Genomic DNA, 19,925 nt, shown 5'->3' with positions numbered 1-19,925 from the left:
TCAGCCAACTGAATCTTCACAGATCAGTTTGAATACTGTGAGTTAAAATATTAACAACTTGAAGTGCTGTTGGAGACTAAGATTTCTTCTTATAAAAGCAGGTGGCAAGCCCTGGAATTTGTTTGCACATTCAGAGTACTGGAAAGCTGCAGCAATAACAAAATTCACATGTTCTTCAATAAGCATCAAATAAAAGTCGTGTAACAAATCAGGAAGTTCCAGATGAATTCACAGGTGGAGAAGTTTTCTCAAGTTCACCTTATTTCACTAATCATATTATTTTGTTTGCTTTACAGTCAATACAATCACACAATGGCTAAGTTTTCGAAGTCATCAGCAGTTGCATTTAATAGCAATGGAAGTTGTTAGTTTTGGAAGGGCTTTCAGAGAGCTGCTGATGTAAAAAGCTGGGCACTCACTCACAAAAATCTAGCATTGCTTGTTTTAAATGCTGGAACATTTACTTAGCTGTATTGTGCTTCATCTTTGAGCTGAATATCTTTAAGTGACATAATTTCATTTTTTTCATACTGATTGCTTTGCAAGACCTAAAATAAAACAGAAGTGCAATTTCACTTTATGAATTACATCCAAGTGTATTGAATATGTGAATACTTATAATTCCAGATTAAGATTTAAAAATAATTTGGCAGTTTAGATACATAAAGAATAACTTTCCTTTTACGTGCAGCCACTTAACTGTAGGAACATCTAAAGGCTGTTCTCATTGTAAAGTGACTGAATATATGCATCATTTTATTTCTTCCATCTTTTTAGACTAGTTTAAATATAAACCCATTTATTTTGTACTGCAATGAAAAAAATGAAAAATTGAATTGGTTCATTCATTTCTTAAGCATCTATAGTGTCACTGATTTCAGCATATCTGTTCCTTGAAAACTCATGTCTGCATTGAACGTGCAGATTTCAGTTGAAAAAGATGTAGAATTAAGCCTGTCATAAGTGTTAAAGGCAGAGGCACAGCCAGTATTATCTCTGTTCCTCTGTTTACTGTTAACATAGTTTTTAGAAGCTCTTTTTGCTGTCCAAAACTGTACTGACCAGCTTCAACTCCTACATAGCTTAGTCTAGGCTGCACGGATTTTCTCCTTACAATGGCAGATGGCATCTCCATAGTCTTCTGACCTTGCTGTCAGCAGTCATACACTTTCTTATTCTACTTAAGTTCTAGAACAACCCTATTCTTCCAGGCTAGCCTTCTGTCCTGCCTGCTTGTCTTCCAACACTTTGGAATTGCCTGTTCTTGTGCTCTCAAGAGGTTATAATTAAAAAGTGAGAAGCACTGATGGGCCCCAATGCCTTCAAAAGCTGTTTCCCAGGGGACCTCATTAACTAGTTCCCTGAGCAACCTGAAATCTGCTTTCCTTATATTCAGAGCTGAAGTTTTGGTGGCAGTTTTTTTCCTATCTCCAAAGATTTAAAAATCAGCTGCTTCATGATTGCTATGACTAAGGCTTTCTACAATCACTGCTCCATCCGTGAGACCCTTTCTCTTTACAAGTAACAAACCTATATAGGTTACTCCAAAAGTAATTCCTCCTGTTTATTTCTGTGGAAAATATAACAGATAGAAAGAGCACTATTTTACAGAGCAAATTCTCAGCTACAAAACACAGTCTCCACCATTAACTATGCATTTTCATCAGTGGTGATCAAGAGCATGCCTGCTGCTGTTGTAAAATTCTGCACCAGTGGAAGTGACCTGCTGTTGCCACTGCTGAAATGCACCTCCTACCACTTCATTATAATCACATCCACTGTTTGTTCTCCATAAACATTCAGCAAGTGTCACTGAATGTCAGTGGGTGCTATTTTTTCTGCATGGAGGAATTTGATGACACACCTATGCTCCATATGCACTTCCTTGTCAGACACCATTCTATCAGACTGCCTCTCTGTTGCCATCTGTCACACAGCAATAAAATATAATATTGGCAGGAAAGTTCAACCTCTACTGCCATACCATCAATATCTGCCTCTTACATCACAGGGCGACACCTTAAATGGGAGGTGTTACTTTCAGAGCAGTGTCTCATAAGAACAAGGGTGGTTTGGTCTAGAAATCTTGCATAGTTCCTTAAAGAATAATTCATCAGTGTTGTCATCCTTGCTGGGCGGTCCATAGTAGACTCACCCGGTGACATCTGCTTTATTTGCTTGTCCCTTAATCCTTAACCAGCAGCTCTCAACTGTGTCATCACCAACTATGAGCTCTGTAACCAGCTCCTCCCTTACACAGCACCAGCCCCTGCCTTGCCTGTCCCTGCTGAAGGCCAAGAATGACACACAAGTCATCCATCATGACATGGGACTCTTCCCACCAGGTTTCACTTGTGCCAATGATGTTGTTGGGACTGAGCCAAGGCTTCTACCTCCTCTTGCTTGTTCCTCATGCTATGTGCATTCATGTAGAAACATTTCAAATTTGTTGTACCCAGCACCTTGTGGAACAGACTGAAGGATCTCACTGTCACACTCTTGAAGTTTGGCATGTCATCCTATAGCTTATCACTGCTGAGCCTAGTTTTATCCTTTTGCCTCTTCAAATCTAGTTTAAAGCCCCAGTAACTTCTGAGCAAGAATCCTTTCCCTCTTCTGAGAAAGGTACATCCAGTCAGGTCCCTGCAGACCTGGTGTTGCATAGACTATCCTGTGAAAGAAAAAACCTCAAATTCTGTTGGTTACACCAGCGTCGAAGCCACACATGTATCAACTGGGTCTGCCTGTTCATTATTGTTCTCTTCTACTGAAAGGGTAAAGGAAAATACTACCCACCCCTCATTGCTTTAGACGCTTGCCCCATGGCCCCAAACTCCCTTTGGATTGCCCTGGGACTTCTTGCTACCTCATTTGCTGACAAGGAAAACTAATTATAGTCAGAGGGTGTACTAGGCTAGTGAGTTTTCTAGTGATATCTCTTACCTGGGCCCCAGGGAGGCAGCAAACTTCCCGATGGGTTCGGTCTGGTCAGCATATCAAGCCTTCTATTCTCCTCAGAAGGGAGGTGCCCATGACAACAACCCTTCTTTTCTTCGTGACAGAGGTGGTTGTGTTTTAGGGGACAGGCTGACTTACCCTGGCTGACTCCTTCAGCCTGGATGGACCTTCATCTACACCACTGTTTGCCTGTCCATCAAGTTCCTGAACCTCATATCTGCTATATAAGGGCATCTCAGAGGGTTGGGTAGGCAGGGAGGGGATTCACCTGCCACCCTGAGCAGAAATCTATCTTTACCTTCCGTCTTTTCTTCTACCTGCTTTTGTCTCCCCCTGTATCTCAAGTTCCCTCCTTCTAGTTGGTGATAAGAGGCCAGGGAATCCCTTGTTTCCTGCATCATGGTTGGACGCATCACTACCACATCTTAGAGCTGGTGCTCTTCACAGTATTTTTACCACAGGACTGAGTGCACCTTCAGCAGGTTTGCTGGTGACACCAACCTGAGCGGTGCAGCTGACACAACAGAAGGAAGGGATGCTACCTAAAGGTACCTGGACATGCTTGAAATGTGGGCCCACATGAACATAATGCAGTTCAACAAGACCAAGTGCAAGGTGTTGCGCTCGGGTTGAGGCAATCCCGGATATGAGTATAGGCTGGGAGAAGAATCTAATTGGGAGCAGACCTGTGGAAATGAACTTGGGGGTTCTGGTGAATGAAAAGCTGGGCATGAGCCCACAGTGTGCATCTGCAGTCTGGAAGGCCAACTGGGCTGTGCCAAAAGGGGGTGGAGGGGGAAGAGGGGCAGCTGGGAGAGGGAGGGAATTGTCCCCACTGTGCTCTGCCCTTGTGAGGTTCCATCTCGAGTACTGTATCCAGGTCTGGGGCCTCAGAACAAGAAATGGAACAGAGTGTGAGTCCAGAGGAGGGCCATAAGGATGGTCAGAGAGCTGGAGCATCTCTCTTACGAAGAAAGGCTGAAGGAGCTGTGCTGAACCCGCAGCCTCGAGGCAGAGAGTAGAGGAACAGCTGCCGGATACCTCGGCCACCGCCGCACGCCTCTCAGCCGGCCCCGAACCCCGCTAAGCCGGCACGCAGGGAGTTAACCGCGCCCGGTGCCGCGCTCCTTCGGGGCGGGGCGGCTCAGCTCAACAGCGCTGCCGCTGCCGGGAGGCGGCACGGCTGGGTCTGTGGGAACGCTCCGGGTGGTGTTCGCTGCCCCGTGGCGCCCAGGTGAGATCGCCGCACGAGGGGGCGGCACAGGCGGGCGCGGGGTCCGCGCGTCCCAGTGTAGCGAGCGCGGTGCTCCGCTGCGGCCGCCCCCATTGCGCCGCCGTAAGGATGCCGGGCCGGTGCTGAGCGGGGTTGAGTGAGCGTTCCCTCCGTCTCTTGCGGAGGTGAACGTATGAAAGAGTTTATTGTTTTAAATGAGGGAGATTTATCATCCTTTATGAATTGTAATACATTTCCTTTATTCGGTGGCTTTTAACGTGCAGCCTTCAGTTTTCTCTCACGCGGTTCTTTCTCGACTCTTTCCAAATGCATCCCTTTTGTAATTCTGTTGAAGAACCGGGTGGTTTCCGTTTCGTCATAGTACCTCCGTGCGATCGGTCCCTTTGTAAGGAGTGGAAGGAGGAAGGCTTTTTCACTCGGATCTTCCTGGAAAGGGCATCCCCTGATAGAGCTAGCTTTGCACGTAGTCGCTGCTGAAAATGATAGTAGATCATCTTGTTTATTTATGCATTTATTTCGTGTAGGTTAGGGTAATGGATTAGAAAAAGGGATGAGCGAGGGATAGGAGTGCTGTTATTTCTGGGAACTCGTGTTTGGTCACCTTTACTCTGCAGGAGGCACAGATAGAAGTGCTTTTAGGGTTACGAGAAGGAGCTTCGGGAGGAGGAGATGATGAGTAAGTGGTTCCCTGGAACTCGTGTTTTAGGCGTATGACAGTTAGAGAGGAGCTGCGGGGACCGGCCAGAGCCATCAGAGGAACAGACAGAGCCCCCACAAGGGCCTCTCTCCGGCAGTAAGGCAGGTGCCGCTGGACAACAGAAGCAGTGGTGAGGTGGGGATTGTCTCAAGAGGAGGGCGGGGGGGGGGGGGGGGGTGCTTAGCCATGTAAACAGCGGGTGCTCATTTTGCCAGAGTTCTAAAAGCTATAGTGTGGTGGAATTGGTTTTTTCTTTGTTTTTGTTTTAGTATTTGTGACAGTGTCATCTATGTAGGGGGTTTCTATCAGTGTTAATGTTAAAGACAAGACTGTTCTAGTGCATTTATAGCAAATTATTTTAAAATATAATTCTAGGTTCAAGCATACATGGCTCCCGGTGTCTCAAATGAGAAGAAAATGGAAGATGAACAGTCTTCAAGGTGAGATTGAGAAATTTCTTTTCATGTCCAAGTTCACTCTTACTTTCCTTCCCAAACTCTAAAATTCATTACAAAGCTGTTTAATGGAAGATGAAATGTTATAGGAATACTGACTGTAACATCAAGTATCTACAAAGAGAGCTTTTCTGGAAAACCATTTTCATGTGAAATTTTTCAGGCATAGATGATGCTGTGATGGCTTTTAATCCGGTGAGCTGTTGAAATGCTGACTTTGGTTGCTGCCTGTAAGTTGATCTGCAGCCTGAAGAGACAGAACAAAAATTTCCACCTGTTTGTCTCATCCTTTATCTCATTTTAGTAAAGCCATATGTGTGTGTTTAGCCCTCAGATATTCATGTTCTCATGAAACCCCCAGAATTATAGGTGCCTTGAGCAGTGTGAGGGAATAAACTGTCTGCTCCATTGAGCTCAAGATTTTTATCAGGCAAACTTTGCCTTAACTGTAAATGCAGGGCATTGGCTCCATATGCAGATAGCAATATGCTTACTTTTATTGCCCATTATTCCAGGGTCCAAGTCTGCAATTAGATTTGGATGGGCAGATAACAAGCACATGTCAGTTACAGCATTTAAATGCAATGAGACTGTGGGGTGAGGAGTGCTGCTGAAGGATAGGAGATGAAAGAGGTGGAAAGCAGACACAGCTGAGGAAGGAAGCTCTAGTTGGGCAGGGCAGGAAGACAGCAGTGCTGGTACAAACCACTTGAGTTTCACAGCCTTCTAATAGGGGCCTCGCCTTTTTCCAGTTTATTTCCTGGAGAGAAGCTTTTACTGCTGGTGTTCTCATAAAGGAGGAAATATATTTTACATGTCCGAGAACGAACTGCAAAGTGATTTCAGATTATATCCTCTTTATATCTAATAGCCATTACTATCAGGATCAGCCCAGCCAGCTATTTGCTCTGCGTTAGCGATCCAGTTGGTTTTGGCAGAGAGTCCCACGAAACAGCTCTGAGAAGGCAGCCTGGGAATTCTGCTTGAGGGAGCTGGCAGTCTCCTGGGTGATGTGCACTGTGCCGAAGTGCCATAACCTGCTCTTTGTTTCTCCTGGTCTCACCATACCAAAATTCTTTCCGTAGGCAGGAGTTGAGCTGGGTGGAAGGAGAAGAGCTGCTCACCGTGTCAGACTGCTCTTTCAGTTACTGAAAAGCATTAAGCAGTGGTGAGCAGAAGCAAAGTGAGTGGGTTGGGGTGCCTTATGTTGGTTGTAATAGCTGCTGATGAACTGATGGTAACATTAGAGAAGGACTTTCAAAAATAAGTGATAGAGCACTGGGTTTTTAACTACTTTCTTTGCTGCTTAAGGAACAATTCAGTGAACTCAGTATGGGCATATAGGCAGTTTTAGGCTTCTTAAGGTAACAACAGATCCTGCATAGAATTGGTAGATAAAGATGTAGGTCCAACAGGAAAGTACTAGAGGCATTAGAAGACAGGATAACCTAAAACATCTAACATCCAAATAACACAGACACTTGTGTTTAGGCTTCAGAGTTTTTCCTGGAAAGTCTTTATTCTTATTTTTTATTTTTTATTTTTCATAAACTCCAGAGAAACTCTTTCATTTGTCTCCTCTGACAAACTAGTCCAAATTTGCTGAGCCACGCTGTGTCTGCAGTAAGCATTCATTAAGCTGTTAAGTCATCTTCTTTTGTCTGGAAGATACTTTATTCTTTATTTCATCTCTCAAAAACTGCTTTGAACTATTGATTGGTATTTTACTTCAGCTTGTTATTATTGACTCATATTTCCTACCTGTTTCAGCTGAGCAGTAAACATGGAGTACAGAGAGAAGGAAGATGTTTTATGAGTCATTTAGCTTGCTTAGTTCACCACCAAATTTTCCATGAAGGCGGTCCCACACACTAACTAGTTCATTTTTCTCTCATTGCTTTGGTATTTCCTGGTTTTCCAAAAGTTGTCTTTTTTAGGTGTATCACTTCCTTACAAGAAGCAACTTAAGAGGAAATGAATTCTTTTTACTTTTCCTTCCCTCTTTTCTTGTACTGTATTTCTCTTCTCTTCTCTTCTCTTCTCTTCTCTTCTCTTCTCTTCTCTTCTCTTCTCTTCTCTTCTCTTCTCTTCTCTTCTCTTCTCTTCTCTTCTCTTCTCTTCTCTTCTCTTCTCTTCTCTTCTCTTCTCTTCTCTTCTCTTCTCTTCTCTTCTCTTCTCTTCTCTTCTCTTCTCTTCTCTATTTCTTTTCTATTTCTTTTCTATTTCTTTCTTTGCTTCATATTTTCATTTGCTTCTTTCCTGGACTATTCAGTTTCTCTGCGCTCTCTTTGCTGATTTCAGGACATAGGTTATTTTCTCCTGGCTGGATGACAGAGTAAACAGTGAGGCAAACTGCCAAAAATTGTGTTTGGGCCTGTCTGTAAAGCCCAACTCTTCCCACCTGTCCCAGGTAGCTAGGAGGGTCTTTCAAAACACAGAGGTCAAGTTTGCTTTTCGGCTTTGTTGTATACTGTCTGTGTACTAAAGTGATCTATTGAATATCCCCTGGTCTTGTTCCCATTGCTCTGCTCACCTCCAAGCCCCACCCTGGGACACAGCTTTGATATTGTTCAAGGTAAAGGTTGCACTGTTGTAAATGTTTTCCACTGCCTGTGTTTTTCTTCAGCACTTGCATCCTGTGCAATGAATGGAATGCTTACTATCAGGTGTGACTTATTACATGATAGAAGGAGATTATAAAATTTAGGATTTCCTTAACATAATCTGTATGGAACCAAGATCAGGTAGTGTAGGCAGGCTTAGATGTGGCATTTCCCAACTTTTACTGCCCGACTTTGCAAAATTAGGATGTTTGATGTAAGTGTTTTTATGTATTTTATATGTTCCACCATGCTGCTGTCCTGACAGAGAAAATTCTATCCATCTGTGCAACCCTCACCTGGAAAAAATGAAAGAAGACATCCTATACCATTTTGCTCTTGGGACCGGTACCCATGATTTTCCTGCACTGTTTGGAGATGTAAAGGTAAGAAGCTGCATTTCATTCAGCAGGCTTAAAGCTTTTCTGCAGAAGGAAAAAGTAGAGCTGTCTAAATAAAATTAAACAAGGCAGCATATTGCCAGTTGAGGGAGGAATGGAAAGGGGATAAGACTTGCAGGTTGTTGGTTTTTTTTTTTACTATCCATATCAGTTATAATAGTTTCTGATTGTCTTTTTTCAGGAAGTAAAAGACAAATATTGCAGTCTCTATTTAAGTAGAGAAATCCATTTTTGAGGCCTTGAAGTCAAAATCTGTATTTTACTAGTTTAATCAGGTTGAAGGCCTTTGAGTTCTGTATTGAATTTTTTTGGGGTATACTTTTTCTTAATGGCTTTTTAGCATGATTGAGAGAAGAACCACGTCTATGAGTAGCTTTGTGTTAAGGTGCCAGCATACTCTTGTTTACCTCTGCATGAATCATCCAATCAATTTTTGTTTTGTTGAATGCCATCCGCACCAGTTCGTGTGTGTAGGAGGAAGTCCTTCACGGATGAAAGCTTTTATTGCCTACATAGCTGAAGAACTTGGACTTGGGAGCCCTGGTGGTGACTACCCCAACATCTGTGCGGGAACTGACCGTTATGCCATGTACAAAGTGGGACCCGTTCTGTCAGTCAGTGTAAGTGACCTTTAGGAAACAGAATGTAAAAATGTCCATCCAGATACTACATGTACGTCAGATATTGAACATGATTTAGTGATGCTGTTCGAAGTAGAAAATATGAAGCATGTTTCTTTTAAACGCTTTTGATTAAGTCCACTTTTTATGTGTTTTCATCCATGTTCACAGTAGTCCTGTTGGCTATTTAAGAGTTTTCTGTTTATCCCTTTCTTGTAAAAGGGCTTGTCCCCGAGACACTGATTCTTTTCTTGCCTTCTTTTCCCTCAGTGTAACCCTGAGGTGTTGCAAAGCCTTAGAAATGTTTTGAGTGGAATCACTGCTGTCTCATCCCTGTTTTTTATCCTGAATAATGGAATCATCACTTGATATATGTGGGACACTGGAAAAAATGCATCTATTGCACATTCCTACAGTGGCATTTTCAAGTGTGCTAACATAGCTTACGATGGGCATTCCATGAGAGTTATGCCGCCAACTTGTGTATGCATTCTAAAAATTTGCACCTTCAATTTGTAGATGTAATTACACACTTGAATTGCAATAACATAACTGTAATATCATTCTCACCCTTTCCCTTGACATCATCATACAAGCTGAATGGACTTGCATTTGAACTTTGTGACTAAATAAACAATGGTTGTGTTTTGAAAAATTTGAGCTTAATTAGTCACTAGCGTTTCAAGTCGGTAAAAAGAGGCTTTTTTCCCGTGTTTAAGAAAAAGTCCGTGGTGAAGTAAACTTATTGTAAGCATAGGAAAGGATACTGATTATATTTTCAAGAGCATAAATATTTTATGAGTCAGGATTATTAGAAACACCAAACTTCATCTATAGTCCACAGATTCAGTGGGAGTCCTTGTGTTTACTGTTCAAAAGTTTTTCAGTGGGCCCATGAGCGTTTTTTGATGGTGAGTTAAGTGGCATTTGGAAAAAGTATCAAGAAGGAGATAACACCTAACTCCTTCCATGTATATTTTTCATTGTCTTTGTGAATGTCGAACATGAATTTCTGCTTTCATTTCAGCACGGTATGGGCATTCCTTCTATTTCAATCATGTTGCACGAGCTGATCAAAATGTTGTATCATGCCAAGTGTTCCAACATAACCATTATTCGCATTGGCACCTCGGGTGGAATAGGTATTTCCCCTCTTGATTTCCTTTTTTCTTCAAACCAAAGCATTTGGCATCTCTGTTGGAGAGCAAAGTGTTTCTCCCCAAGTGATTTGTGTTCAGAACAGATTTCCACAGCAGGTTGTCTGAGTACATTTAATCATATAATGGAATCACAGAGTGGTTTGGGTTGAAAAGGACCTCAAAGCCCACCCAGCTCCAACCCCATGCCATGAGCAGGGCTGCCACCCACCAGCTCAGCTGTCCAGGGTCCCATCCGACCTGGCCTTGAGTGCCTTCAGGGATGGGGCACCACAGCCTGTATGGGCAGCTGTGCCAGCGCTTTACTGCCCACTGAGTAAAAAAAGTTTTCCCTAACATCTTTCCTCTTTTAGCTTAAAACTGTAATATTTCTTTTATTTCCTGGGTCCTAATGTCCTTTCATTTCAAAACAATAAATAATTTTAATAGAAAAGGAGATATCTACCTCTCTAGATAGATAAAATGCACTTACGAGATCTGACAGAGGGAGAAGGACATTCCTGTACTGTATAAAATAGCAAAAATAAGAAAGAATATACAATGAAAAAGTCAAGATTTCATTTTTTCCCAAATATATTTGCAATAATAAACTGATGCGGTGAGGCATACACACACAAAAAATATCTCTTTGTGATTTCAGGGGTAAAATTATCACTTTTAAAAGAAACAGGATTGGGTGAAGATGTTTGTTTCTGTCTGTGGAAACTAAGCATTACGTGTATCTGTTATTGAAACTGCATCTGTTTCTTCCCACTGCAGGTCTGGAGCCAGGCTCAGTGGTTATAACCAGGCAGTCTGTAGATGCCACCTTCAAACCTCAGTTTGAACAGGTTGTCCTGGGAAAAACTATAATTCGCAGCACAAATCTAGATGAAGAGCTGGCTAAAGAGCTGCTGCAGTGCAGTAAAGAAATCAATCAGTTCAATACTGTCATTGGAAACACTATGTGCACTTTGGACTTCTATGAAGGTATGACTGCAACAGACTAGCAGAAGTATGGATTGACATACAGACATCAGGTGCTTCTCTGGTTTCTCAAATATGTTAACAAAATCTTTCAAATCTCATGAGAATGGGTTGAAGACAGCAACTAATCCTGCTTTTCAGGCAGTTACTGGGTGTGTGACAAAGGGTGCTATGTGCAGGGGGACACATGCACATAGTCCCCAAGATGGATCAGAAGCAAACAGTGTCAGCTTGTGCATTTATTCAGGCCAATTGCAGAGACAGGCTGCACTGAAAAAAGGAGTCGGGAATGTTTTCGATACAGATAGCAGGAGCTGAAAAGAGGCTTAAGGGTGTGAATTTCAGAATATGCCTCCTGAAAACAAATAGATAGTAAAGTACCATGTCATTTAATTATGCTGTATGTGATGTGCTGCCAGCTTACCTGTAGGTGTTAATCTCAAATAATCTGAATAAATTTTAATTTCCAAAGAATGGTATTGCACAGAATTGAGGGGTTTAGAAGGGACCTTTGGAGCTCACCTAGTCTAACCCCCCTTAACAAAGCAGGTTCCCTACAGGAAAGTGTCCAGGTGGGTTTTTAATATCTTGAGAGAAGGATACTCCACAACCTCTCTGGGGAGATTGTTCCGTCATACCCACAATAAAGAAGTTCTTGCTCATGTTCAGATGGAACATTCTGGGTTCCAGTTTGTGCCCTTTGTCCCTTATTCTGTTGCTGGGCACTGCTGAAAAGTCCAGGCTGAACAGTCCCAGCTCTCTCAGCCTTTCCTCATAAGGGAGATGCTCCACGCTCCTCATCATCCTTGTAGCTCTCCACTGCTCTCTCTCTAGAAGTTGCCTAAGAATTAGTATTAACTATTTAACAGAAGATACTCCCAATCTCTAACCATTTGAAGCTAGTATCAGGAAGGCATTTTCAGGCCTGGTGGTTTTTCTCGACAATGATTATATACAGGAAAAAGTGCTGTACTTCCATGCAGCTTAAAGCAGATGTAGTTTGCTGTGAAATTCGGACATGTGCCCCATGTGGGGAAAACCACATGATGTATTTTTCTGTTTGTGAGTTTGAAAGTTTAAGCTGGAGAAAACCAGTAAAGTTATTGTGAGTCACATTATAAAAAATGCAAGTAATACTTAGAAGCTCTAGCAGTAACTGAGAGTCACTTTTGTCTTATTTGTCTTTGGGGATGGAGGAAAATGTTAGTAAAATCTAGACACTGTGGATGGGAAATTGCAGTAAATGGGTATTTTAGAAATTTAACTTGGTTTATGACTTCTTGTATTTCTACAAAATGGCTTTGCAGGACAGGGCAGGTTGGATGGTGCGATCTGCTTGTATAATGAAGAAGAAAAACTGCAATATTTGAAGGAAGCTTATGATTCTGGTGTCAGAAACATTGAGATGGAATCTTCTGTCTTTGCTGCCATGTGCAATCTCAGCGGTGTCAGAGGTAAAAAACTAACTTAAAGTTGCTTTAATCCAATATCAGAATTTTTTCTTCAGTGCAGGAGAATTTAGGCAAAAATTATCAATGGGGTACTGACATATCTTCTGCATAATATACCATCTGCATGAAACAGCTCTGGTTGTAGAACTGTTACTATGATTGCTTGATTTTAGTCACATATATTCAAAATTTATGCAAACTTCTCATAGTTCTCGTATACTTCAATTCTGGTCAACTGCTATTCCACCCATTGGCAAGCACATAAGTCATAAAAGCACTTAATTACCCTGTAGCACTGATTTGTTTTTCTCAGCTAGGTTTTGAAGTTTGCTGGAAGCAACTGGTTAATTTAATCAACCAGATGGTTTTAAAATGTATAGTGCTAAAATCACTGTCTACACTTTTATATAGATTTGAAAGCAGATTTTGTGTAGACTTACGGCTGTAATTCTTAAACAGTTACAGATTTTTGGTAGCATCATAAATCTTTCCTAATTATAAAGTGAGATATTTTTTTTTTTTTTTTTTTTACACAAGCTAATTAATTTTCAGTAAATTACAGGAAAAAAGAATAATTATAGTGTTCTTATGTTTGTTCAAATGTTTATGATTTTAGACTGTCTGAGTACCAGAGTGCCATATCTAACTAGAATGTCTTTTCATTTCTAGCTGCTGTAGTGTGTGTCACTCTCCTGAATCGGCTCGAAGGGGACCAGATCAGCAGCTCACACGATATACTTGTGGAGTATCAGCAGAGACCACAGAAATTAGTGGGATATTTTATTAAGAAAAGTCTTGGGAAAGTATGACGTGTCTGTCTTTGGTTTTTAGAAACAGAAGGCTTTTGCACAGCGGAAGTCGTGGTCACAACCTCCATGCATTAAAGGTTCTTTGCCTCAGAATAGCTTTCAGCATTCCATGTACATGTGGAAGTTAATCATTTGTGTCAGTGTGCTTTGGGAACTGAGTGTGCTGAATGCGCTTCAGTTAAGATTAGTTTAGTTATTGTTGCTGGGATTTAAGATTCCCTTTTCTGAGTGGAAAGTGGATCTGTTGTGAAGGAGAAGCTTGCTGTGACATATGAAAAAGCTTCATTTATCCCTGCTGCTAAAGAAAAAGTAGGAAGAAAACAAAGTACTTTTTTGGAAAGTACTTGCAAACCACCAAATTAAAATTAATTTAAGAATGTTAATACCTTCCTTGTTGTTTTTTAAAAAATATATAAAGTTATATAAATTATAATAGCTGCCTTTGTTGTTTCACTTTGTAAAGAAAACTTAGAGTGAATGCACTTTGTTTTTTCCAGACATTGACAAATAAACAGTATTGTTTTCATATGGTGATATTTCAGTGAATTGCAAAGTGTGAGACTGGATTTCCTCAGACTTACGGATTTGACACTGAGCTGTTGAACATCTGTACTTGCTAGATACTGATCCAACAACATCATTTGTATCTCATTTAAACTACACCGTTGGGTAGTTTAACCCACAGAGCACTTTTACTGTAGTCATTTTGCATGGAAGAACACAAAATCTTTTGCTGAATTGTTGCTCCTGCAGCCTGAAGGCAAAGTTAGAGGCATTCAGGAGATGCACAACATCTTCACAGGATGATGCATGCATGGATGATCCTGCACATGAGCTGCATGATGCGGCTCATTTTCTTCCTCCCACTTCGTTTCTTTCTAAATTTTTTTTTCATTAACACTTAACACTCACTCTTGCAGTTGTTTCCAGTTCTGAAAAACTGGAGAATAACTATTGACTGCACGTGCCACTGAAAATGTCTGCATATTTTTTCTGCTGTCATTAGCCTAGTTTATTTTAGTGCAGGTAGTTTTTTATTTTTATTTTTAAAATCATAGTCATTTCTTTGCTGCTGCAGTTGAAGTATGTGATCAACTAAAGAACAATGTGTTTCTCTCTCTCTCTCTCTACTGCCATGAATAGCACCATTCTAGTAGGGGTCACAGGTCAAGAGACTCAACTCAGAACAGTTGTCCCTAATATCAGCATGGAACCGATAGCCAACAGGTACCATAAGGGAAAGTTAAAAAGAACTTTGAAGAGAGAGTTCAAGGGAGCATATAAACAGGAGGGGGAATGGCTGTTTTCATGGGGGGATAGTGATAGGAATGGTTTTAAACTGAGACAGGGGAGGTTCAGGTTAGGTATTAGGAGGAAGTTTTTCACACAGAGGGTGGTGATGCACTGGAACAGGTTGCCCAAGGAAGCTGTGGATGCCCCATCCTTGGAGACATTCAAGGCCAGGCTGGATGTGGCTCTGGGCAACCTGGTCTGGTAGTTGGTGACCCTGCACATAGCAAGGGGATGAAACTAGATGATCACTGTGGTCCTTTTCAACCCAGACCATTCTGTGATCCTATGATTCTATAATTTAGCTAATGTAGGTTTTATTTTGATGACAATAGTCTACAACCCTCTGAGAGCACGAGAGTTAGATCAGAAAGGGAGTGATGCAGCAGTAGGCATGTTCACTGAGACAAAAACTGGAAGAATTTGATCAATTCATCAAAAATGGAAGGGAGGTCTATTGCAAATTGGAAACTGCAAACAATGACTAATGTCCTTACTTTTTATAACTTTTTAACTGGGAACATATTGGGAATGGATAGTGGAAAAGGTGAAAACGGTGTTGTCATTGTTTTCTTTTTAATTTGATCATGCTTTAAATACCTTTGATTTATTTATTCTCCTTATTCTAAAAATTCACTTTCTTATTTTATGTTCAGGATAAGCAATGAAGGTAAGCTTTTCAGAAAATGTTTTTTTTTTCCCCCTCTAAGTTCAGGAAGTGTTTTGGGTGAAACGGAATCTCCACATTTTGTTAGAACTGTTTCTCTCTTAAAAAAAATAATTGTGTAGCTCTACCCAGTGCTTGCCTGTGCTTTGCAGGAAGTGAGATATGTGACAAAGAGCAGCCTTGCTCTTTAACCTCCAATTCCCAGAACAGTAGGAAGGAAATAAGAAGACTGCTTTAAGAATAAACATGCTGCACTCTAGGCTGAAGCAGTGGTGCCTACGCAGAGTCAAATGGTGTGGGCTTGGAAGAAAGAACTCCTAGAAAACTTCAGCCATGTCCTTCTCCTTCCCTCCGTTCCTTAGGGCATTGTATTTTTCTTCCTCTTAAAATAATTTTCTTCTTTCCAAAAAGTGATATAAAGGATTATATCATCATAAAAAAAATTAGAAATCAAAGGAGACCGAATACGCTTTTTTTTTCCCACTGTCAACATCCTGCAATACTTAATTCCTAATACAAGAGGGTGCTGTATAAACGCATCCTACCTGCCAAAAAATCTCTTGGCTATAGAGGAAACTTGCCAGTAAGTTACCTGATAAGAACAATTGAATTAGACCTTTTGACTGTGTATGGACAGAAAGATAAAGACATGAGTCAGCTGTGTGTGCATCCGGCGGTGAAGCTACTTTCCGGTAGATTTTACAGAGGTCCATTACCAAAAGCAACCAAAGTTCCACTTGTGCTGTCTAGTCAGCATATACTTAACAATACGCTCCAGAAACAGTTTATTCCAGACATCAGTAGGGATAACAACAAAGGGGGAAGGCAGATGTGATGAGCATGGAAGAATGACGAGAAAACGATTTTTCTACCAATGATTCCTAGCATTCTGGCTTGATCTAATCTTTCTGTGAAAGAAATGGTTGAGAGCACAATGTAAGATAGCTTAAAACACATCTGTTGCAAATTTGAAAGAGACTGAGAATGGGCAGTAACTTGATGAAGTTGAGTTCACTTGGGGAAGTTAATTTTTATTTCTTGCATCTTGATGTTTTTGTTTGGTGGAAGTTATGAGAAATCCTAAAGGGAAGTGTGATGGAATGACCAATTTCAAAAAATGCTTGCAGTATAAATGTTTTTATCTCTTTAAAACAAATAACATAATTCTTAGGGTATTTTGGGGATTTCCTGGAAGCATAATTACACACATTTAATACATAACATCTTTTTAAAGATTCTTCTTGTGTCCTTTCAAGGGACTTTCATTGTGCTGTGCAGCAGAGCTGGATTTCCATCTCAAGTCCTCCTGAGAATATTTTGAAATAAAATGTATAAAGTACTGCAGTTAACATCCTCGAATCAGAGATGTGTTTCATTTCCACTGGCAAGCTGGGAGAAAGAAGCCAAAGACAGAGCATGTGGATGTGCCATCAGCACTCCCTTCCTGGTGCAGGGAACAGCTGAGGTTTGAGATCAGGCCTGTGTGCAATGGGTGGCTGCAGGAAAGCACAGCAGTGATAATATTACAGTTGCTTTATGTGAGATATTAAGTTTTCCTTTCCCAGAAAGTTATTCAGTCATTAAGTTGGAGTGACTCAAATACAGAGTTTCTTTTTCTAAAATAATTGCCACATTGCATTTTAATCCAGAGTATGAATTAAATTACAGTTAAAAAAAAGGTTCTCTGCCTGCTGTATAATGGAGAGAAGACAGGTTACTGAGAGAAACAGCACTAAATCTGAAATTCTGCCACTGTAATAGCAGGAGTTGTGCTGACAGGGGCAATGCTTCTGTGTAGGCTGCAGGAAAATGCTGAAGTGGGAAAAGACAGACAAAGCCGGTTTTACACGACGCAGAAACCTGATTCCAGATGCTTCTCATCAGCTTGTAACTGTGAGAAAATTTCCCGTAGTTTACCACCAGTTTGTCCATTACAAGAACACACTCCCTATTGCTGCCCAGAAGCGCAGCCCCACCAGCAGCCCTGCTTGCCCAGTTCGGGCTGTTGTCTTTGTTCACTGCACAGCTCTGTTTTAATCAAATCTTTTACCGGACCCTGCCTGCAACCAACGTTTTTAGTTGTCTCCTGACTTAGTCCATGGGAAGCATCTCCCAGGAAGACTAATTGAATTGTGTTGAATCGTTGTCATTCTGCTTTGTCTGTGCTGAAGGGCTGTTCTGTGTCAATATTCACAAGCAGCACTCCTCACTGGTTCAAAGGGAAGCCTTGTGATCACACAGTGAGCCTTGTGAGACAAGTTGTGGGTGGTGGTAGGAAAACAGGCCAGTCTGCCTGATTCCCAGCCATGCTCTTGCACAATTAGACTGTATTCCTGTCTACCAACCAGTACACGTAGCTCCTGGCCTGTAATATACTTAACATACAAAACTAAGTTTCTTTGAATGTTTTTGCCAGCTGAGCTGTAATTAGAATGCACTAAAGCTGTAGGACAGACACGGAGAGTTGGTGGTGCCATAAAGCAGTCAGGTTTTGAAGCTGAGGCTGAATGCTGGTGGAGAGTTTGCTGCCTTTTCTGCCCCCGTGGTTCCAGATATCCTGTGCGCTCAAACAAGAAATGTCCAATTCGGCACTGTGACAGCCTGCTCAAGCTGAGTGGAAATCAGAGAGCATGCATTGCTCTATTTTGTCCCACCCTGTCCAGCTGATTCTGAGCATATATATATTTCCTATTCCAGAAAGAATGAGTGGAGCAAATAGTAAAATATATTACCTTCTAATTTGCTCTGTAATATTCAAGACTCCCTGACACTGTGCTGATGAAACATAGACCACTCAGGAACATCCAGGTTGGCAGCAAAACAGCTGATGTGTTTTCAGAAACTATTTAGAACTGATCTGCATGCCTGCTTTATTTTTAATAGTCATCTCTTTGGTGCCAAGGGTTTGTCAGGAAGGGTTGATCTCATATTTCTCATCTTTCTAGACCACTGCAAATAATACAATGAAACCTGTTTTAGAGGTAATTTCCCAGAATGGCCCCACAGGGATTGTTCTTGGATGAATGTTTATGATGTTATCTTTGGCTTTCATCTGTTTTGTTCTAGAAAAACAAGTGTGCTACTGGAGAACACCTTATGGGCAGGAGTGAATTTCTTTAGGAAGGGACGATGATACTCGAGGGCAAATGAATTTAATATTGAGGAAGAACTTTTTTACTGTGGGGGTATCAGAGCAGTGAACAAGGCTGCCCAGAGGGGGTGCAAAGTCTCCTTCTGTGAGGATTTTCAAAGCCCGCCTGGATATTTTCCTGGGCAGCCCACTACAGGGAACCTGCTTTAGCAGGGGTGTGGACTAGATGGTCTTCAGAGCTCCCTTCCAATCCCTATCACTCTGTGATTCTGTGATCTCACTAATGAAAGTTGTTTATTGCTGCGTGTCTTATATAGTAAAATGAGGAGTTGGTTACTAATTAGTGCTGAAAATTAATTGCATACAAACCAGTTGTTTTCTATATTCACAAAGAGCGGTTTAGCATTAAAAATCGGAATGCGTTTATGAGCATGTAATTATATAGAGCATATCAAATTATGTACATCATACGGTCAGATGAGCAGAGATTTTGCAGAATTACTTGTTCAGAATAATTTGGCAGATGGTTTGCATACTGTTGAGAACCGTATCAGTTACTTTGATAATAACTGTTTGAAATTCATTATACTGAATGATTAGTTTATCATTTCCTACAAAACATTCAATATAGATTCTGGCCTCCAGCCTTCCAAAATTGTTGCGTGAGCCCATACACATATTCATAGCATTCAAGTATTGACAAATAAATTTGTAAAAATGCATATTTGGACTGTATATAGAATACCCCTCACACAGAGCGTGGTGATGCACTGGAACAGGTTGCCCAAGGAGGTTGTGGATGCCCCATCCCTGGAGGCATTCAAGGCCAGGCTGGATGTGGCTCTGGGCAGCCTGATCTGGTGGTTGGAGACCCTGCACATAGCAGGGGGTTGAAACTTGATGATCATCTGTGGTCTTTTTCAACCCAGGTCATTCTATGATCCTATGATTCTGTGATGAACGGTTGCTTAATGCAGAAATATCAGACTTCTTAAATTTTTTTTGATTGCCTTCTTAGCTTAAATCTTGAGGAAGTCAGACTCCTCACCAAAGTCTTCTGTACCTAAAAGGTTTTTAAGTGTTTGAGGATTTTACACTCTAAGAAGAAAAACAGCCATGCATGTTAAGATGCCTCTTTCATTCACTTGTATACAATTTGCAGAAAGTGTAATGATCCAATTTATTCAGCAGTAGAAAAAGATAAAGAATGCTTGTTCATGCATAGCACTGTTTTAGTTTGTATGTGTGATTCTGTCCAGAATATACAGTTTTTTCCATAGGTAGTGTTTAGCGAAAAAGAAAAAATAAATGTCAAACAAACACCCACTGTAAGATAAAATTACATATACGTATGTATATATTACATATACATTATATACATAAGATGATGTGATGGGATCACCACAGTGTTAGATGCGTCCTTATAAGGCTAAATAGCATACTTCCTCACTTCTTTTTTTTTCAAAAGGCTACAAATCTGCATATGAAGTGATGTTAATACTGCAGATATGAAAAGTCACTGAACTCTG

General features: G+C 41.0%; 1 protein-coding gene across 1 annotated transcript; it reads left to right on the top strand.

Moving 5' to 3' along the window:
• Positions 1-5,276: 5,276 nt before the first annotated feature.
• UPP1 (uridine phosphorylase 1) lies at positions 5,277-13,348 on the top strand (the record flags this gene model as incomplete). Its single annotated transcript, XM_079533816.1, has 7 exons — positions 5,277-5,329; positions 8,213-8,330; positions 8,807-8,965; positions 9,993-10,107; positions 10,882-11,091; positions 12,396-12,542; positions 13,209-13,348. 7 exons carry the CDS (start codon positions 5,277-5,279, stop codon positions 13,346-13,348), a joined length of 942 nt encoding a protein of 313 aa, XP_079389942.1.
• Between the last annotated feature and the right edge of the window lie 6,577 nt (positions 13,349-19,925).

The sequence above is a fragment of the Tetrao urogallus genome, assembly GCF_951394365.1.
Source record: "Tetrao urogallus genome assembly, chromosome: 3".
In the NCBI taxonomy this organism is placed as follows: domain Eukaryota; kingdom Metazoa; phylum Chordata; class Aves; order Galliformes; family Phasianidae; genus Tetrao; species Tetrao urogallus.
Note: the sequence above shows the minus strand (reverse complement) of the source record. Positions and strands in the feature narration are given on the sequence as shown.